The sequence below is a fragment of the Poecilia reticulata genome, chromosome 14 (assembly GCF_904066995.2).
Source record: "Poecilia reticulata chromosome 14, P_reticulata-male-v2, whole genome shotgun sequence".
NCBI lineage: Eukaryota > Metazoa > Chordata > Actinopteri > Cyprinodontiformes > Poeciliidae > Poecilia > Poecilia reticulata.
Window position 1 is genome coordinate 14,708,226 of NC_088843.1, and position 22,819 is coordinate 14,731,044.

At 40.8% G+C, this 22,819-nt stretch overlaps 1 protein-coding gene across 2 annotated transcripts in view; it reads left to right on the forward strand.

Moving 5' to 3' along the window:
- The window catches only part of gabra3 (gamma-aminobutyric acid type A receptor subunit alpha3), a 120,491-nt gene that overhangs the window by 39,825 nt on the left and 57,847 nt on the right, over positions 1-22,819 (forward strand). For both annotated transcript variants that reach the window (XM_081615219.1, XM_081615220.1), the window contains exon 2: positions 3,131-3,237. In XM_081615219.1, coding sequence (XP_081471345.1) covers positions 3,152-3,237 — 86 coding nt within the window. In that variant the 5' untranslated portion in view covers positions 3,131-3,151. The remainder of the gene's footprint in view (positions 1-3,130; positions 3,238-22,819) is intronic.

Here is a 22,819-nt window from a genome sequence, read left to right on the forward strand (position 1 = left end):
CATCACGTGTCGTTGTTTTTTCCTACCACCTTCAGAAAACGGAGGACAATTTAAAACGCAGTGAAGGCTTCTTCAAAGAAACCAAGTCTTGTCAAATTTATTTTCCTGAGTCGACCCTCTCAACTCAACAGGACGGCTCATAAACGTCTTCCTTTCTCACTTTAAAATAAGAGTTTTCACCCGTCAGACTGGACGGATACTTTCATATCTTGGTGCCCGTGATATGAACTTCAGCACAAACGCATCTTGTGCTTTGAGATCTCATTACACTCTTATGTGCGAGTTGTAAAGGGCCTTTTTTCATATTTTAATGAGAAATAATCCATTCTGTCTCGCATCCATTAGTTTCATTGCAAAGATTTCATAAAAGCGGCGCTTCGCAAAACACGGTGCTTGGAAAGCTCTTTCAAAATAAACACTCATCGGTTCAGTGACAAGTGGAACCCGGTCGCAGCGTCAACATTACATACAACCTCGAATGGTGGATTTTATAGTCGCTCATTTGTTTACTTCTCCTCTGACGATTGGAGACCTGCTGCTACTCAGGGGTCACTGATCCCCCTGTGGAAACGGTTTGATCCTCTTTCTACGCCGCGGCCAAAACGGGAAAAAAAAAAGAGAGAAAGAGAGAGAGAGAGAGCTGGATCTCAAACACACAATGGAAGCCTTTTAAGAATGACGCAGCTGCTACACGTGTGCGTGTTGTGTAGTCCTCGGTCGGTTGTGCCTTCGCTCCCTCATTGTTTCTAAGCTGCATCCGAAATTAGGTAGAGCAATTTCTGAGCCTATTTATTTTCTAATGAGGGGGTCATTTAGTTTTTTGGTAAATTGCTGGGCTGCAACCTCCTTGTAATAATTAATAATGATAATGTGAGAAAGGCAGTCGCCGTGCAACACGAGAGGAAGTGAAGGTGGAAACAAGAAAGGCTCCCGTTTCTGTGACGATGTGACTGACGTGGCTTTTAATGTGCTGCAGCTGCAGTCGTGTCCTGGACTCAGGTTACTGTGTAAATATGCAATGCGCTGTAATAATACAGCGTTACACGTTTTCACTAAATATGAGTAAATACACGGCATATAAAATGATTGTTTTTAGCCATAAAAAACGATAATTACATGAGCATTGCATAAAGGAATGAACTCCGGTGCACTGGTGATAATATTAGTTTGTGTATCAGTCAAAAAAAAAAAAAGAAAAGATGATTATCTTTGGTAGGGAAGCACAATGTATGGATGTTTTATGCATTTCTGGTTGATAAATTAAAAATGTTACGATGATGATTTTACCAATACTGAAGTCCAATAACAGAGATCCTGGCAGTAAAGGTCAAAGATGCATCTTGAAATCTGAGTGTGTGTGTGTGTGTGTGTGTGTGCGTGCGTGCGTGTGCGTGTGTAAATAATGATGCCTTAGTGCTGGCTTTAGCTCCTCCCACACACAAGCACAGAGCAGCCGGTTGAGATATGGACAAGCAAGTGCAACGAAATCTGCAAATAACACAGACAGTACAAGCAATTTGTCAAACACCTGCTGAGCAAGTAGAATACTAACAGGGAAAAAAATACAGTGACACCCCCTGCATAATGCTGCATGATGGATGCGCTGATGCTGCTGGAGTCCAAGAATTAAGAGACGAACAGGAGTTTGGGGACGACCGAGATTCCTCGCTACAAAAACATTGCATTTCCAGGTAGAAGGATTTCCATCAGTTCTTTCTTTGCTTTGAATCCTGAATTGTGTCTCACACAGAAATATGCCAAGGATGCAGCCGTCACTCGTCACATCGATATTGTGCGATACGACCCAAAAAGGCAGTTTCTACTTGGGAAAATGATATATTTAACTGTTTCAGTCAACTACATCGGTTTGGATCTGTCTATGCCTTCTTGCCATGTTGAAGTTATTAAAATAGCAAAAAGAAAAATCAAGCCAGGTCAAATAAAGGTTGAATATTTATCCAGATCATTACAGGAAAATCAACATTTTTTCCAGTGTATTTTGTTTTGTCTTTAATGCAACAGTTCAACTGCACAAAACGGTGAAATCAGAGAAATACAGTTCCGATATTTCCACGTTAAAAATCCAAACAGCTTGTATTCAGGCCTTATGAGTCAATTCATGGAGACAAATACAATCTGAAGATGGGGCAGGAAGTGCATTAATCCCTGCCTATCATGCTTTTTAAAATGCGGCAAGCTCCACACCAATAAGGTCCAATTATGGTCAAAATCTGAGATTTGTGATTGTGGCTAACCAAGAATGAGACTACTTGTAGCTCTCTTTCAACAGTGACTTACTGCCATAGTCTTCACATTTTTTTTATGGCTGTTAACATGTTCAAGGCTTTACATTTGATTTAAATGTCTTCCTGCTCTGCTGTGTTCCTTGGTCTTTGTGATTATGTTTCTTCTCTAATGTTCTGAGGCTTTCGAGGGACAGCTGGATTTATACTGAAGTTAAATTACATTCATCAGGAGAATTAGTTGCATTTGATTTTGTTCAGAGGTCTGAAAGTAAATGGGGGTTGGTCATAAACATAAGTTTTCAGATTAAAATTTTGGGAAAAAAATAAGAAAACCATATTAAAGTTTATCGTTATAAAAGGACGAAATGTGAAAAAGTTTTGCAAAGCGATGCACGACCTGTTTTTACAAAATGCACCAGCAGAAATCCCTGTATTTTGTGTGTGTGTGTTTCTCAAACTAAATGCCTTCAAATGACTCGACTATTGCAGAACAACGAGGACAATCAGCTCATTACAGGCAGACATTATTTGCACATTTATCTTTACTGCGGGGTTTGTAAAGTAAGATGCAACTTGTTAGATCGCAATTAGAGGAGATTGTTGTTCTCCATCTCACATGGCTCCTCTAGACATTAAGAAAATGATTTCCTTAGCGCCACTGTAAAGCGAAAACGCATCATATGGGCCTAAATCACCTTTTAGGATAATCTGCAATAAAAGAAAGTATATATTTACATAAATTCAAGGGTAGAAATGTGTCGCTGCAGCATAAATTGTACCTGTGCATGTGTTAGGTTAAGTACGGTTATATTATCTCGCTTAAATCTCTGCAGCCATTTGTCAGTTTTCAATTTGTTCCTCATCTTCTTCTCTTTTCCGTAAAGGAGCGTCTTTTCTGAACCAACATGGCTGCCCTACAGTGGAAGGCTGAATCGCCACAGCAGAACATGTGGATCTTCCTCTTTTTCCTAAGCCTTCTTCCTGAAACCAGGTACAAAATTATTCCATAAAGCTCTATTTGTGTTTGTTTGTTTTACTGTCATCCTTTCTTTAAACACAACCTTTTGATCTGGCTCAGCATCTGCTGCTCCAGTGTTTCGTAGAACAATTAGCAGCCAGGCTTACCGCTGCAGCATAAGTGATGATTTAACAAACACCACTGGGAGTGAAATCTCTCAGCTGTCACCGTCATTTACTCAAATGAAATAAACAGTTCAAGTCTAGAGTAGGGGCTAAATAAAACCATTCAGCAATTCAAAGGAGCGTTTTTATTTCTTTACTCCAGTACTTTTTTAGATTGTGTTTATGGCCTCGAGAGAGAGAGAAATGCGCCTTTCAGATCTTTAGGTTAAAATGCAAATCGTTCCACTTTGTCCTCGAAAGCAAATCTAAACTTTTCAGTTCATGCAAGGCTTGTGGACTCCTCTCCACCAAACAACTTGCATTGTGGTGCAGCTCCTTCGCCTTGTGCACGTTTTACAGCCTGAATGCGAGTCAGCAGAAAGAAACAGACGAAACGCGCTGCGCGCGGAGGAGTCGTTTCATAATTTCAAAGGAGAAGATCTCGTCGCAGGTCGCCGCGTTAGCTTCGCCGATAAGGTAAACCGACGCGGCAGACGCGACGTTCAAATCGCTTTCACGTTTGCACAATGCGAAAGCCTTGACAAAATGCAGAAGAAAGGATACTCTGGCAGGAAATCTGTGAGGGATTAGCCCACATTGCTTCATTATTTGTGCCACTTGGCTCCGCTTGCTTACTTGGAGCTCAGGTTATTTACTGCAAATGCACATAATGCATATAAATATTAGGTCAGCTGATACTAAAAATAATATTTGCCCCATGTATTTTTCTACAGCATGCATGTATATCTTAAATAGCCACACAATATTACAGACACAAGCCCAAATATGTAGAAAAATAAATTCTAAGAATCTGACATTAAAGATATGTACTTTTTTCAGTTTGTCTCTGTAGCAACCTTTTTTATTATTATTATTATTATTATTATTATTAATTAGAAACAAAAGAGAAGAGTTGGGCAGAATAAAGTTGTGCAGAGACCCGCTTAGGGACGCCTGCCATCTGCCTCATGAGGTCAGGCTAAAGGGAAAGCGAGACGGAGCCATCAACACTATGCCATAGATCTGAATAAATTCAAAATCTGTTCATTTATTTTTATCTCTCTGTTGGGATTGGTACATTCGTTTGCGTCACTGCAGCTAAGACTCACTTCCCATGTGTCCCACCGTGAAACGGAGCCCGACGCTGCAAAAATGACCTGTTTCACCGCACCATTTAAATTGCAATTAAAGTAGTGACTTAATACTTAATCCTCCTCTTTTAAAATATATTTTAGTAGTAATTTATTACCATTAGTAAACAAAGTAGGTGGTTTTGATTGTAAAAACTTTAACTCAGCCTCAAAGGAGTTATGTCATTCTTCGAACGGTTGACTACAAAGTAAAATCACATATAGATACTATTACACCGACTATGACAAATGTTTTATTATTGCAGCAGTAACTGGAATGAGATTAGTTTTTCTGATTCAATTAAAAGTCACTACCATCACATATTATGTTCAAATTTGTTCAAACAATCAACTTATATCTCGACAGTTTGAATGTGGAACTTAAATCCTGACTCAACATAACGTTAAGCGTGATTAACGCTACACAGTCGACATCGCCAGCACTGGTTTCCCTCACGTCAGTCGTTAGAAGCATCCGCAGCATCGGTGTCGCCATCTCCAGCAATTAAGAGGAAATTGCTCCCATAGACAGTAGCTTCTGCCTGCTCTCTGAAAATGTCAGGAAAAGTGCCATAAGGTGCTTACAGTTACCGAGTTACGCTGCCAGAGACGAAAGGTTTGCTGGGGTGAGGCTGCACACAGCAGCTTTGCACTTTGAAAGCTCTGGGAGAGAGCGTCTCTAGACCACCGTCGCTTTCTTTGCTGAGATCACAGCTTTCAGAGGGGAAGTTGGCAAAATGCAACGCAGGAGACACAGCGGGCATTTAGCTGCAACACGTGGAGTCCAATGGAAAAACGAAGCGGAACGCAGCAGGCTTGTTTGTGAGCTTGGCATTGTTATAAAAAATATTTACTGTTTGTGATCTTTGTTGGGTTTTCTCGTTTGGAGAAATTCGTATTCTTGTGTTGTTGTCTTTAGAGGTTTCACTGTAATTTATTTAAGGGCATTACACCATGAGAATCTCCGTGCCCTACGCCTAGATCCTATTTTCCAAAAATGTCAACAGATGCAAATACGGCTGCTAAGATGAAACAGAATCCGCAGCAGACGAAATCCTCGTCCTTTATTAGCATTTTATTTCTCACTATTGTTATGCGGGGCACACATTCAAAGTCAGCAATTATTACTTAAAACATTTTGTTCAAGTAAAACTGTACTAAATGATTATTTAAACTCTGAGGGGGAAAAGAAAAAAACATTGCATGCGCCCAGAGCCAGCATTAAAATGGGATTTGGTAAAGTATTTCTTCCATATTCATCAAAGTTTAGGAGTAATCCTCAGTGTGCACACACTCACAGAATATCTGCATATCAGCAAAGCAGTCTCTCCCTGAGAGCTGCCATCTCCCTGATGCTCGCTGATGTTATCTGCAGACTTGAAATCGGCTTTGCTACAGTTGCTGCAGAAGAGTTTCTTAACGGATTAAGGTGTAACAGACAAATCCTCCATTTAAAAAGACCGTCAGTCTGCCAATCCTACATTTCTGCATTTCTCCTACATGGGTAGATCGGGAATAATTAGGCATTAATCGCTGCGGTTTGTGTGTAGCGCATGCACGAGAACGCTACCCCATCAATCTAACTCCACCCCAACAGTTTCCTCTCGTAGGACCGACCCTTAAAACGTGCGGACAGTCAGTCTGTCTTGTTGTCTATTTTGTTTGTAATCTATTGCCAGGCTTCTGGCTAACGTGGCACATAATCAATAGCTATATGCATGAAAGAGCTGTATGTACACTTCGCCCCCGATGATTGGCTCCGAACTCGCCCGGTCTCCATTGGCTTCCTCCACCCGTCTCACATAAATTATTCACGGCGAGGCAGGGTGGTGGAGGGGGGCATCGCTTTGAGATGCGACCTGGTCAACAGATAACATTTTGTTTCGGCGGGTGTTGTCAAGGTTAATGTGTCACAGGACCAGACAAGGGTAATGCATTCACAGCCGAGCCGCTCCGCCGAGCGAACGAGCAGGAAAACGAACGAAGACCGGGTCAAATCACAGCACACCGGTCAAGTTGATCTGCTGCTGGTAGCTTTTTGCATTCGATTACATTTTTGTTGTTATTGGTTAGACCCGTAAGGTGACGTTTGTGATATTTCATTGAACACGCGGAGGTCGCAGGGAAGGATTAGCCTGTGCTCCATTCATCTCTACAACTGCGAGAGAGGTCAAGTGCGCGTTATATTTATTGGAAGGATTTGGGAACTGCATTAATGCAGGTCGTTTGGTCAAAGAGGAACACTGGCTCTCTGCGATGTACATGCTTGAAATAAGTGATCAGAAACATCTATTCAGCCTTTTTCTGTTTGCATTTAACAGAGGGGACTTTTTAAGTAGAAATCTAAGCACAACCATTCATTTAAAAAGGACTTTTATAGTTTTAGATTTGCACCTATTGCATCGCTTTTGTTTTTTGCCAATATTTTTCTTGCAAGTCGCCTTCCATTTAAAGAGTCACAGTCATAGTTGCTGCTGATTTGTTCGCTGTACATCCACAATGCAAATTTCTGTTACACCAGATCCTAAAAGTGCTTTACTGGGCTGAAATCCGGTAACTGTGGATGTCGGTGGGGTACAGGTGACCTCATCGTCACGTTCAAGAAAACGGTTTGAGATTATTTCAGCTTTGCAGCATCATCCTGCAGGAAGTAGCCATCAGAAGATGAGATTATGACATTGTGGTCATAAAGAGATGGGCATGGGTCAGTGGTAATAGGCTTGATTGGTACTAAGGAGCCCAAAGTGAAAATATCCTTTACAACGGCAGTTTGAAAAGTTAATACAAGACAAGATGGACTTATGCTTTCATGCTGTTTACGACCAGTTCAGACTCTATACCTTTTGAATCCATCCTGCGGCAGATTCATTGGACAGGGTAACGTTTTTTCAATATCGTGTCGTCCATAGTTGTGTGGCCTGCGCCACCGGTAGCCTGACGTGATGTGACTTTCTAGTTCTGCTTTCACATCATAGTTACCACAATCCTCTCATATTTGGGTAACATTGTCCTTTCACATCATACGAGGTGATCTCCTTTCAGATCATGTAGCTGGAATGACAAAACTGAACCCGGAGCCGTCATCCACGCAAGTGATTTCCTGAGGTCGAGGCTCTGCCGCAGTCCTTACCCACGCTGCCTAGCAGCGTTTACTAAATACAAAAGAAGATCGTTGAACACCAGCCTTCCCAAGTTATCATCTTCCTGAGATTCTGCTGTTCAAGGCATTTCACCTTGGATGATCAAGTGACATCTCCATTCTGTGCACAACCGCAGACTACACTTTTCCCACAATGCAGTGCTGGCCAGATTTTCTAATCACTTTCCAAGGTGGATCAGGTACGTCACAGTCATGCTACATTCACAGCCCTTTCTTGACTATTCTGATGCTCCGTTTGGCTTTCAAGATTTCTAGATGTTACCGACAATTGATTGATTGAGTCACTGTTTGGGTTAGCAAGCAATTGTGCCTAATAAAGAGGCAGGTAAGTGTTTGTTCTCATTTTGGACAGCTGACCACGCTGGGACGCCTTCCAGTTTCACTCATCTAAATTCTAATTACTCCAGGCTTCCAGTCAATTTTCTATTGATACAGCCAGGATCTGATCAATGATGTTCCAAGTCGCCAATTATCAGTCAACGCCAGCAGGTGTGCATCAAAGCAGAGCAGTCAGGGGATTTCTCAGCCGCAGTCCGAGCAGCTTCTCCGTGCACGCGGAGCAAAAGCCGGTGCCGAGCATTTATTTGATGCGTTTATGAATTCCTACGCTCGACAGTCGGGAAATAAAGCCTCTGCTGCAAATTCTGTTTTTTTGTTGATCTAACATAAGGTATGCAGGATCTGTGCGGGCTCTGAGTCACCTCCCATGAAAGCGCAACATATGAGGCAACCACTGCAATCCATCTGCATCTGTCCCCCAGCAGCAGCAACATCCACCCCCAAATCCCTCTGAACTACAGTCAGATGTGGGGAAGCTTAAAACAAGAAAGCTATTCAGTACAGATTAGGATCCCTAAACCCATCAATGTCTCTAGAAATATCATGTGGGCTCAGTCAAAGTGTTGACAATAAAAAAAGTTTCGCTCAATCGTTTCATGAATAGCTTGTTTTGAAATGCAGAGCACCTTTCTGGTGTTTTTATAGGGTGCGTTTTGTATTTTTAGTGGCTAAATTAGTAAGAAACCTAATTTAAAAAGACTGTACATGGACAGATGATACATCTCAGTACAGTGTTTGCTGCACCAGCACTGAGTGAATTATAACTGGAGTGAGTTTTATCTTTTATCACGGCTTCACCAATCAATTAACAGCTTCTCACAATGTTTTTTTTTTGTTTTATTTAATCCAAAGTATCGCTGCCACAGATGAAACCGAGTGTTTAATTGTATATTCAAAATAACAGTCAGTGATATTCAGTTCCCTAAACATTTGCTCTGAAGGATTAACCTGCCAGTTCAAGCCAGTTTTGTCATGTCTAATTAGTATGATTTTAAACTGAGGAAAGGTTCATTTCAAACTACATGCAGGAAAGAATCCAGCAGAGCCGACGTGTAAAAGCTTGAGTCATTTTGTTCTTACGTTACTTTGGTTTTCAAAGCGACAGGCTCACTTTATATATGCTGGAAATGTATCGACTCCTATTAGGAACAAAGAAGGCTTCATTCTGACCCGGACATGCCAATACTGCTGCTGTTCAAAGGCTCTTCCTACAAAAGAATTTGGGTGTTTCCTTTTCATAGAAATATGATAAAGTCTGTCTGAAAGTTACTGCATCTCATGTACACTGTAAAAAAAAAAAAGAAAAAGAAAGAAACATATCCAATTAACAGTAAAATACCGGCAGTTGAAGTTGCCGATATTTTACCACATAAATACGATAAAATTTATATTTATACGGTGAAATTCTGTGGTTGGAAAGTGACCAGAATCAGGAAATTTTACATTGGAAACTAAATGTCACGACTGTTTTCCAAGAAGTGAAATCACCATTCATGTCAAGCTCACAACACTCTTCACTGTAGAAGTCGTTACCGACTGTAAAAGACAAAAAAAAAAAAGCTTTCTCATAAGTTTTTTGTTGTTGCTGTATTTTATCAGTTGTGAACCTTCAGCCTATAACCACTGTTTGTCAGTCTTAACATAGTTAATATTATTCCAGCAGGACGAACTTAGGATTTTAATTGGCGTTTCTGAGAGTTTTATTATGTCATAAAGCTAAAGTAATATGTTTTATGCAGCCATCCATTCGGGTGCCCTTGTTACATCCGAGCGCAGCGTCTGCTGTGACTTGTTAGTGTTAAGTTCTGTCCTCTGCTTCCTGTGTTGCGCGCAGGAGACGGAGCGCCGGAGTAAAAATAAGTTGGTCATTATGCCGCCCACCACCTCAACGCTGCCAACCTGAGGGGACATAAAAACTGGATTTTAAATGATTGGAAATTGAATATTTACGGCAAGGTCCTTTTATTGGTTTTTTACTTTTTAAACCATCTCAAATTCTCATAAAGGTGAAAGTTTTGGGGGTTTTTTTGTTTTTTGATGGTTTAAATAAAGAGCTATGTGTTGCCAATGACCAACATGAACTTATGCCTTGCATGAAAGGATGTGATTTTAGGAATGTGTCACAGGAGCAGGCGTTACCATAAAGGAGGCGAAATGCTGGAAGGAATAAAAGCGTCGACTCCACATCCTCCTTCCCCACCTCCCTCTGCCAGCGACTGCTGTAAAATTTGCACCCTGATGCCAAGTGCTCCAGGAGGATAATACATTTACGAATCAATGAGATTCATCTGGCTTATTAATCTCGTTTCGGCTCTTGTGACTTTCAAATGTGACAGTAAACTCTTTTACAGGGATAAACAGGCTGCCTGTTTCAAAACAGATTGAATTGATTGGGGTTTTTTTTTTTCTGGTTTCATTGACCGTTTTTACAATCCAACTCGCATTCAGCCGTTCGGACACAAAAACACACACATTCCCGTTCCTATGCATCCACATCGGGGAAACAGGGGAGTCGCCGTCTTACCTAATGAGTCCCAATAAATCTTTGTGAACTTGAGTTCATTACTAGAACAATAACTTTCCCAAGTACGTAATCAAGCTAAAAAAATATTCATACCCCTGTCAGATTTAGTCAGGATTGAGTCTGAATGTTTACATGGAAAACTTTACTTTTTCTCTACTTTTGCTTAAACCTGTTTATCAGAATCAAAATAGACTAAATCTTAGACATTCCATGTTATTCTAACTTTTATTGTGAATAATTCAAATCAGCACCATAAAACATTTAAAGGTGGTTGAACTTGAAAATGCTATTTAAGTCAACAAGAAAATTGTTTTGGTTTTAACTCAGAAATGAAGGTTCAGGAAGTTGATTTAACAAGAGACAAGTTGTCTGAACATTGCTTTTTAAATTCATTCATCTTGAATTGGAAGTTTTAACTTAATACTGCAATTTAAACCAAATTATTATCTCACAATATGCAAGAAAAACAAAAAACAGCCCTCACCTAGTTAAAGAGCACACATTTCACTATTATCATCACATTAAAATAACTATTTCTTCAATTTCTTGTTTCAAATTGCATGAACAAAATGTCTAATCTGATAATGAATTTGGCTCAAAACTTAATGTGAACAGTTGTCAGTATTAAAATAAACATTTGCCTTAACGTAAAAGAGTCGTATCAGTGTAAAACACTTCCATGTCACTCACAGTGCAACACAGGATACAAAAGCATGCCGCTAAGCACTCTGGGAAATAGCTCCCGCTCCCGTCTTTTTCTTCTTTCACTTTAAGTGCCTACCAAAAAAAACTCCAGTTTATTCAACTCTTGGAGGTTTGACAAAATTGATAAAAAAGCTAACACAACTTATTACTTTTAGGTGTATCTTTCAACAAACTCGCATTTAGGTTCAAAATCTTAAAACTCGCTAAATTGATTCGACTTAAAGAGCAGAAAATATCGGCTAAATGCGACTTGAGTGTTTCACAGTGAGCGGTGTTCACGTCTACATGCACCAAAAAGTGGATTTTATTCCCATTAAAATAATCACCAATATGTTTTAGGTGGGATAAGGGTGGCACGGTGTCACAAGTGGTTTCTATGTGGAGTTTCCAAGTTCTTGCTCAGCAGCAGGATGAGTAAATGCTACATTGCTGTTGAAAATAAACTACATTCCATCATGTTTCTGCAGCACCATTTGAAAATGAGCTATTTTTACTCAAGGGCGTCATAAAGTGGGAGTCTCCTTCTCGCCCTTGCCTAATTATAGCACAGATTCCTGCCGTGTCATGCTTTTTTCCTCCCTGGAAAGGCTACCATCCACAATATGTTAAAACAATAACTTTACCAATAGACCAATTCATATTATCGCAGGCCATTTCAGATAGATAGCAATATGCACAAGTCCACTAGTATGAGTAACATCCACTCTGCTTTACAGATAGGAAAATACTCGTTTCTGCTGCAGTCAGCCGAAAAAGAAAACGAAGCAGTGAGAGAAATCATCCTGGAAGCAGAGTGAGGAGAGAAAACATGTGTTGCCGAGACGGCGGAGGAAGGAAAGGATAACACTGATGTCAGGATGCGAGAAGGATGGGCTCCAATATTTTCACAGAGAATCCGCCGCTTCTCAGCCAGATGGGAACAGAGGCTGGTTGTAAAAATGTGCAGCATGCTGCCCTCACCCACGGCGTCTCTAAATCAAAGCAATTCAAGCAGAGCAACAAGAAATATGGACCCCATTCCGTGGCTGGAAATTACATGGAGCGTTGCACGTCACCTGTGTAGCGAGGATTAATGAGCAAAACTGCAACAGGATGTGTTGTCATGGTTCAGTCTGACCCCTTGGATTTCGTTTGATTTCCCTCTACATCTGTTAAAAAAATAAAATAAAAAATACTGCCATGATTCCAGCGGCGCAATTTAGACTTTGAATGTGGAAAAGATTCAAACGCCGTCAGCTGGTGGAGCTGATTTTAACCTCGCTTTCCTTTGTCTCATACGGAAGCGGTCACAAATGGAAATAGGCCGACGATTCTGTCCGCCGTGAAAAACGAGCGCGGCGTTTGACGAGTCGGGTTTTTACGGCTGTGAAGCTGCTCTGTGGAGCGTGCTTAGGGTTATAAATGATATCGTCGCTGCAGCTGATGGCGTTTTTTTCTTTTTTCTTTTGTAATCCCCGTAGATATCGGGGGCCGCCTGTGACGCCCAGAGTCGTAGTTTCCCTCTGAATACAATTGTTGATATCAGACATTTTATATCAAACCTCGTGTTCAATCTCACTTGCTGCAGACCTTATGGAGCGTGGAGGAGCTTCAAAATAAATAAGTCCTCTTCCACTGCTTTTCAAATTGTTTTTTATTTATTTTTTATTCATTAAGATTAACTGATCACAGTAACGCCAAGCTGTGGAATGACACACAGAGCCCGGCTGATGAAAACCCTGACGTAGCGGGCGTGGCAGCCAACTGCTCAATACCTCTCCATTTTAGAAGAAGAAAAAAAAGAAGAAAGTCTTAAAATGATCACGTAGTCTCAACGACTGGTCAGCTGCAGCGGGAAAAAAAAAAAAAAAAGCAAGGCGTCTGTCTGCCCCCTCTCTGACCTTGGTTGTCATGGCAGTGAATTAAAGCCGCTTTAAGATCAAGGACAACAAGGCAGGCGAAAATTGTTAAATTCACAGATCAAGAAAGGCAGAAGCTTTTCCTGCAACGGACTGGAGGGAATAGAGATTGTGTGTGTGGGATGAAAACACGGAATATGTTAAGAGGCATGGCGCTGTGAAGAGTTTTACCAGGCAAGTTGGAAACATCCTGAACATTTCCTGTCATTAATTACATCAATTTTTGCCTCGTTCCGTAGTCGCATTATGTCATAATCCAATTCTTGTTCAATTTTTTTTGACGGACGACTGAAACGGCACAACGTTTCACGCAGCACAAACACAAAATTAAGAATTTTTGTTTAATTTCTAGTGCAAATATCTTAGCACACTTGAAATAAGTCAAAATTAACTTACAGGTAACACTGTCAAGTTAATGAAAAAGCAAATTTTTTCACTAATTTTTACTATTTTTTTTCACCAAGTGAAAAATAATTCACTTCAAAATACTTCTAAATCAATAATGAATAACAATTCAAAGCCACACTGCTCTATCTTTTCCAAAAAGATACTTGTAAGTTAATTTGAACTTACTTCAGGCGCACCAAGATCTGCTCTAGAAACAAAACAAAAAAAGATACTGTGTAAAATTTTCTGTTTCGCACTGCAGGTGAATCCATGTTGAAAATCTATGTTTAAATCTCAGACTGCGGTGTTTTACAAGCAGCTATTGAACCGGCTTCCACAAGCCGTTAGATAAGGTGATTTTTCTTTAGTGTGAGGTTCAGAGCAGCAGCTACTGAACCGGCTGCACCGCTGCAGCTAACGGTAATCAATGAGTGAAGCGAGCCCTGAAGTGGCGTCGGCGCCGTGTTTGATCTGGAAGTGTTTAAAACAGATTCCTGGAAAGAACCGTTGGACGTCGTCGTGACGATTACCAAACAACTATTGATAATCTTCCTCCGGGGCTAAAATTGCTGGCGCATTCCTCTCATCTAAGCAAAAACTGTATCATAAATTTTCTGACTTAGTTCACTCTTTCAGGTTCTCAATTTTTTTTTTTTTTTCCCAGAAGGCAAATAATAATCTAACTTGGCATGTAGTGTGTAAACACTGCAGAGTGTACCCAGTGGAAGGTGGTTTAGAGATTTACTGAAAATGTCCCTCAGGTGCTTGCCTTATGAAGAGAGCCAGATATGAAACTGGAAACGTTCCAGCAGCGTTAGCAGGGGAATATCTCAGGTTCTGACAGGAATGCATGGATCGATGTGCAAAAGTATTCTTCTCCTTGACGTTCTCCTCATTCTGTCAAGCAGAAAGCCCAAACTTTAATATATTTTAATCACATTTTATGTGATCCATATAGTTTTCAACGTTTTTTTTTAGGGTGCATTCACACCAAGCCCTGTTTAGTCCACTTTGACCCAACTCTAGTTTATTTGGGGCGAACCAGAAGATTTTTGAATCAGTTTCGATTGTTTGACACAGCGCAGTGTGAAAGCAAACCGCAGCAACTGAAAATGTAACAAATGTTGACATTTTGGTTCTCAATTGAACCGAGTCCATTGGACTGTCAGGTGTGAAAACACCTTCACAAATATGGATCTGTAAAGATTAACAGATGCTTTAATGAGTTGCTCCCCCAAATGACATAAGATAAACATTTATTTGAGAACATTAGTGAACATCATAAAGTCCAAGGAACAGCAGATGTCAGGTCAGGTCAAAGGTTGTGGAGAAGTTTAAAGGAGAGTTGAGTAACAAAACAATGTGCCGAGGTTTTGACATCCAGCAGAGGTCTGTCTGATCCACCCTAAACACACAACTAGAACTTCCATGTGTGACAGTGGACCAGTCAAAGTCCAGCCAGTTGAAAATTGCTACTTCAGTCTGTAATTTGACAAAGTGTGAAAATATTTAAAATATTCTGTCTCTTTAATATTTAAAGAGACAGATTTGCAAACAAACTCTTCTGAGAAGACTACAGAAAAAAGTAAACATTCATTTGCATCCAAAACACAGTAATCTGGTATGCATGCAAGTTTCAATCAAATTCACTTAAATTATTATTTTTAAACATACAACACTCACATATAGAGTTTCATAAAGTTGTACAATTACAATTCAAGTCTATTCATTTTAATTCCCTGTATTCAAACTCAAACTAATTACAATCTATTTCAGTACAGTCAGATTCAGCACATCAGAGTCTAAAAGGGACGACTTTGTATCAGAAAAAGACGTGTTCCTGAAATATGCTGAACTGAACTGAATCTGGGTCGCTGGTGTCCAGATTCTGAGCTGTGGGGCTCGGTTGGGCGCGAGAACGACCTGCTGCAGGGAAACAGAACCCGACTTTTTAACAGAGCTGCAGCGATAAATATTTATCATCCCATGGAAATCTCTGCTCCAGTGAAAATGTTACATGAGCGTCGGCCTGGTTTGCCACTCTGAGTAAGAATGAGTCAAGTTATTACCCAAAGGTCACGCAGCAGTGCAGGACAGCTAATCTGCATAACCTCACATGCTGTGGGGCTCTTATTTTGAAATGTCCCTCTGTGATGGTTTCAACAAAATAAAAGCATACGCTTACTGGTAGGGCTGGGTGATAAATTTATGGAATAATCAAATTTTGGTGTTTAAAGATTGTATTTTTTTATTTATTTATTTATTTATTTTTTTACCAATTCACTCCTATGGTTCCCATAATTCAGTTATGTCAGCAAGCATTCTCTGCAGCTTCTATTCATTTTAACTTTGGATTCAGATCAACTTCATGTGGCTTCATGTAATGCAGGAATTTCAAACAATTGCGTAAACAATTTTCTATTTTGAAGAAAGAACCACATGAAGTGAGTTCCTCACATCAGTTCCTGATTAAGCTCTTTTCTCATAATTTTAATTTTTTTTTTCTGCGTCTTTTTTTAAAGGCCAATATTTTTACTATATTCTCATAATTAAACAGAAATTCTCACAGCCTGACCCTAAATCTGTGTTGTACAACCCACAGAAGGGATAATTTAAATACTTAGACATTTTTTGTAAAATATTTTCTGTGATTTTTAAATTCTTTTTAAGAAAGTGATGCATCTAGCTTGAAAAAAAAAAATCAGATTTTATTTTCAAGCCATATTGCACAGCCCTGCTACAAAGTAGATCAATACCTGTCCCTTGTGAATAAAAAGCTAATGTTTTTAATTACCAAAGACAAAATAAAGTATTGATTTGTCAAACAACTGGGGATAAAAGCAAAACAAATCCATGTCGCGGCCAGCGCGAAGGAGAAAACCGCCAAGAGTTGTAACGGTTCATCCTGAGGGAGGAAATGCGAAACCCATTTCTGCTGAAACCAACTCCTGCATCAATCCTCTCACCGCTGATGTTTCCACAGATTCTCACACCAGAGCAGGTTCTGCTCAACACATCTATCAAAGCAGAAGAAAGATACGGGAATTTTTTTATTTATTTTTTTCTCCCCAGAGGAGAGGAACGCCTTCTGGGAGATTTCCTGCTAACAGCTAACCCCCGCCGCCTCCACCCGCTTCACTCCTGCGCGCATTATCTGCCCCAAACAGACAAGTGGAAGACAGAACAAAGAGGCTCACAAAGAAAAATCAGTCACATTGTGAGGCCTGTGAACGATACAAGGCATCCTCTGGTAGGAAACAATCTGCCGCATAACGCCCCCCTGCACAGCATTATCAATATATTGTTGGAGGAATCTTCAAGCGGCGAGTGGGAGGATCTGGTGTAAGGAAGATTAGTTGCGATGCAAAGGTTACCTCATGAATAAATACGAGCTCCAAATTCACCATCTAAATCAACAGCATGCTAATTAGAAAACTCCCCGCTTTCTGGCTTCTTCCCCTTTGTGGGATTTAGATGTTAGGAATAACGGAAAGTTTTTTTGTTTCGTTTTTTACTTGAGTAAATAAAGCGGTTCGTCTGTAGCTCACACCGCTCTGAGTGAAAACTCAGAGCGGTGTGTCGCTTCCATTTGACTCTTTTACTGCATGATCAGCGTCGTTATCAGTGGTGGGATTTCAGGATTCTTCCTCATACGTTTTTGCTGTAATTTCACCTCAGACGACTGAATCGACTACAGCTGTGAAGGAGACCCGGATGGTTCCCGAGGTCGCAGAAACGGCAGCCATTTTGAGTTGTTTGGGGAAAAAAGTAATCCCCAAAGTTCTTCAGTCTGAATCTTCTCTCGTGTTTCTTAGTTAACATTTCAGCGATGATGAACTATAATTATAACTATAATAAACCCCTCCTGCTTCCAGAGCCCATTAAGTAGCACTTAAATATTCCTAATTGCTTAGACAACCTGTTTTTCATGGAAATGCTTCCCATTAGCAGAGCATATTGGCGTTTCATGCGACCCGCAGGTTGATTATAGCTTCGTTCACCATATTGGCAACAATTTTTCACTATAAGATCTCACTTGATCATCTTCACCTCCAGGCAAAAACTGGGGGGGGAAAAAAACATGGCGGTGAAATCAGATTGTCCTCAACAGCATTAGATATTCAACACGCAGGTTGTGGGATGGCATAACTTCCCTTATGTAACAAGACCGATCAGTTACCAAATGAAACACTCATTTGCATTTGAACTTTCGTCTGCATAATTACCCCTCCTCTTCACTCGGTTCCATTTGCCGTCACGCTGTGGGGCTCATAAAAATACGCGCTCGCCTCCCACTGCCACCAAAGCTGCTTTCACTGCTGCTCGCTTTCCTCCGGCTCAGTCCACACACCTCCTTGTCGGCGCCTGCGTGCCCTGATGGACCTCCGCTACCTACAACCTCCCAAGCCTGCAATCCTTCAGCTGTCAGGTCCGTTCAGTGCACTAACCCTGGATCGGAGCCAGACCACTCACTCAGAGCACGCCCGGTCCGCTAACTCAGCCCGCCGGGGTCCTCAGACCACACACACACACGCACACCCACACACCCACACACACACACACTTGTTGTCACAGCTTTAGCGTTTCCTGTTCGTAATGCATGCCACAGCATCAATCGACATCACCAAACTCATCCAGCGGCAGAAAGGCACAGGCAGCAGCTGTTTGTTGAAGTCGGGATCAAAGGGCCTTTGACACCACCTGTTAAATATTGATCCAAAAATCTAAAACAAAACAAAAAATTACAAATTTACCACAGGATCCTTTCAGTAAAACATGCGAGGAATAATTAATTAAAGCCGTGATGTTGAGAGAACACAGCTAATTAGGCAACTTCATTTTCACAGGGTAATATCACATTTCACACTGCGTCTTCATCAGAGGGGAGAAATTTCCCGCAAAGTTTGGGCTTACTTTATTAGGTTGCATAATTGTGCTCCGGGACGTTTATCCCCCCGACTTAATACAACATATCCTGTCTAATTAAACCGTTAGAGGATTGTGAAGGTGTTTATTGTGCCTAATTTCTGCTGCCGTGTGAGCATAACAAAACTGTACATTTGAACGCAAAATTAAAGCCTAACAGTTACATTAAGGGCGCTGAATGCTTGAATATACATTACACTGCTGGCAAACGGGGAGAAGCCGAGCTAAAAGCGATTTGCCCTCCAGATGCAGCTGCTTTAGCCCCGAGAACCAGCGCAACACCAGCGCGTTAGGGGACGGGGACGAGTGTGTGTTGCAGGTTTAACTCAGATCTGTTTTTAATCATCTCTCAATCAAAGCCCGCCTCGGGTTAACATCGACTATTCCCTGCTTCATTAAGGCCGTGCTGTTGTTGGAAGTGGTCATTTTTGTGTCACAAATGCGAAAGAAGTCGACTGTCTGTTTGCTTTTCTCTCGACAGCTGCCGCTGCCAGCGCAGATCATTTAGAACCGGCGGTGGCTGCAGGCTTGTATTATTCCACCCTAACTTAACTACCTGCATCTATATATCTATGTTCATCTTTCTTTTTTTTCTATTTTACTTTCCAGCCTCATGAATCACCAGCGAGCGATGGCAGCTATCTCAAAATAGCAGCTAGATTATTCAGACGATTAATCAGTGTTTTGCTAAGCTGAGGATTGGATTGACAGTTTCACTGCTGCCAAATGTCTCATTTGAGGGTTTTGGTTTTTTTTTGTAAGTGTGGGAAAATCTCTACAAGCTTGTTTACAGCCTATGGCAACTGGCAATTTTGCGCCAAGAGTTAATTTGCAACGTTGGCCGACATTTTGGTTCGTCCGTAGAACAGTTATTGGTGTCTTTAGCAATTCCCTTGAAATTAATTTAGCTGAAAGGTTGTTTTTATTTTTACTTTAAAAAAAAAAAGGTTTCATCATCATTAACTTGATGATGATGATGATGATGATGATGTGAGACACTGGGAGTCTTAATACCAAAGGGCTTAAGACACAAGGAGTCTTAAGCCCTTTGGTATTAAATTAAAATCTACTGAAAATGTATGATAATTGGGCTTTTTAGCATAATAGGAGTGTCTAAATTTACATAAAAATTGTGCAAAAGAATGAAAAATCAACTTCACTATGAAGTTCCATTACACAAATGCAGAAGTGGTAAAGCAGACAAAACGAGATCTAAAAACAGAACCTAGACGTAAAATAAACAGCCCTCGTCAAAAGCATGAAAACAATTTGAATGTCAAGCAACTCACTGCTGAATTTAGTAACTCCATACTAAAGTTTTCAGCTATTTTTGGGATGTAAGAAACAGACAGCTCCACTGCAGCTAACTTTTAAACAGTACCACCAGAGGGGCTGGATGAAAGAACTGGTTGATGAGGTCAACTAAATGTCCACAGTTACTTTGTTTTCTGCTTTTCTTTTCCCTCTCTCATGCTGCAGAGCATGAAAAGCCCCGATCCAGACCATTGATCCAATAGATAACTTGTGGCGTGAACTGAAGAGAAGCAAACACAAGACATGATCTTGAAAGTAATTATTTTTGGAGCTGAAATTTTCCTCCTGCTGAATTTTTCCTCACTTTTTTTTGTGTGAAATAACGCTGCTTCAATAGCGTGGAGAGTTAAAATGATGTTTGCCTGTTAAATTTCCAGTGATTTGTATTTTAACCACCACGTCGTGGGCTTCCACCGTTTTTGCTCCACATCAAACAGTTTTGAATTGCTAAAAGCAAACAGGCGGATTTCGCCATCTTTTCTTCCTCGGGCTTTAACAGCCACAGTCGAGCGCGTCACTAATGATCAAATCCCCCAACTATTCACTTCTCAGCTGTAACAATATAGCTTCTGTAGAGCAAAATGTGCAGTTAGAGAGCCCAGCAATTATTAACAACGAACACCATTCATATGCAAAACACGCAAGCCGTAAAAACGTTTAATAAGATCCAAGACCCGTCGTCACAATTAAATGAGACAAATCACCTCGGAGGAAACGTGCGAACGTCTTTCTCGAGCCTCGGTACCTGGGCCTCTTCTCCGCTGGCAGTTTTCAGACATTTCAAAATGTCAGACAGCATAAATTGATGAAGAGAACCAAGAAAGTAAAACTAGCAGCTGGCAGAAGCACAAACCCCGTGTGTTAAAACAGAAACGACGACCAATTCAGAGAGTGTCCCTTTTTTTTTTTTTTTTTTTTTTGTGCTCATCTGTGAATTTTAACATCTGGTTCCTACTAGAAAATATCACGTGTGTGAGTGCGCGCGCATGCACGTGTGTGTCGCTTCAGCGAAAACACGCAGATGCTACTCACTACATGAGTGTTTTGTTTTTTTCCACAAATGCATATTCTAGTGGAGAGCAGGCGTAGCTGGAAAGGTTTCGCAGGGACTGAAGGTTTCTCATTAATTTTTGAATTTGCACAGGGGCTTGACTGGGAGGTCAGAGAGGATTTTGTTTGACACATGATTCATGGCGAGTGGGATATTAACTATTGCTGGTAAACTCATCCTTGACATTTCTGAAGCCTTTTACAGTCGAAGTTTTTTTGAGCTGCTTTCGTGGAACGCGTTGGTCAAAGAGATAAAAGTGGCGTTAAAAGGCTTATTTTAAGTGGAGTCGCTGATATTCGGCTGATTACTGCTTTCAAGAGTGAAATCCTACCTGATTCAGCCGTCTGCATGCGTTGCTCTGAAGAGCTTAGTACCAAAAGCAATGGCACTTCTGGGCCTCTTTGTCAGAACTCCAGCTTGAAAACTGGCGCGTCTTGGCTCCGCGTCTGAACCAAACATGTTCTAAGAAGTCAATCAAAAATAATTGCCAGCTTTGTCTACACACATAGTGCAGGTGTGCAGTCTGTGCCCCTGCTGCTTTCCTCCCGACAGCCTTCGTCGCAGCTCTGTTGCTCTCTTCAGCACGTCAAACTGATGCAAAATATGCCCGAAATCATGGTTTTTATTCAGACATTTGTAGTGGAAACAACTTGTTTTTCCTCTTTGCTCATTTAAAATGAAGCACGTTAATCTTAATCTTCAGCGTGAGAGTTGTTACCGAGTGAGGAAGAGTTTGTTAGCTCGAAATAAAGCCAGAAATGGAACAACAGTTGGGGAAAAGATATTTAAACGTGTCAAGCTTTTTACTCTCTTAAGCCACCTCAACTTGGAAAAAGCTTGCTTCCTCCAGAGACGCAGGAACAACTCATGTTAGTGAGATTTTTTATTCATCTTTTCTTTGTCAGATGAATCTTAGCAGCAGCATATGGACAGGCAACATGTATTGCTCATATGAGTAGGTTGAAAACCTACAAATAGATAGGAGAAATATTAATTACAGATAAGTTCATTTTAACTTCAGCTAATTAACTAGTTTCACAAGTAAGGATTTTATAATTGACCTTGAAGTTAAATTAATAAATGAACAAACTATGTTCCAAGCAGTGCAACTAATCTGTTTCCAAACACATGAAAAGAAAAGTTGCATCAAACAGTAAATCTATTTTGGTTTTCTGAGTTCAATCTGAATCGTTTAAAGTGTGAAAATGATCCGTTTCCTACCAGTGGCGTCTTTGATGAAGCTTTCAGTTGAGGTTCTTCTTTTCTGAGGAGAGGTCATTGTGTGAGCACAGGTGACTCGGGTCACCTGCTGAGCTTGAGCAGTAAAAGGAATGGGTGCGCTTGATTCTTCTAAGGGTGCATGCCAGCTGGGTGGAGATAGCGAACACATTAAAAAGGGTTGGAGTTGCTGATTTAACTTGACCAAAAGGAAATCATAAACCATGTTTTCTTTACAGGGATGACCTTCATTCAGGTTGGTTTCTACTTGAGTTTTGTATTGGATTAGTTGTCCATCAGCACCAAACATGGAACTTTCCCGTTCTTTGGGAACATGCCTAAACATGTATGGTGTGTTACCATGGTTTGGGAACATGCCTAAACATGTATGGTGTGTTCCCATGGTTTGGGAACATGCCTAAACATGTATGGTGTGTTCCCGTGGTTTGGGAACATGCCTAAACATGTATGGTGTGTTCCCGTGGTTTGGGAACATGCCTAAACATGTATGGTGTGTTCCCATGGTTTGGGAACATGCCTAAACATGTATGGTGTGTTACCATGGTTTGGGAACATGCCTAAACATGTATGGTGTGTTCCCATGGTTTGGGAACATGCCTAAACATGTATGGTGTGTTCCCGTGGTTTGGGAACATGCCTAAACATGTATGGTGTGTTCCCATGGTTTGGGAACATGCCTAAACATGTATGGTGTGTTACCATGGTTTGGGAACATGCCTAAACATGTATGGTGTGTTCCCATGGTTTGGGAACATGCCATAGCTCAAGGGACTTGCAA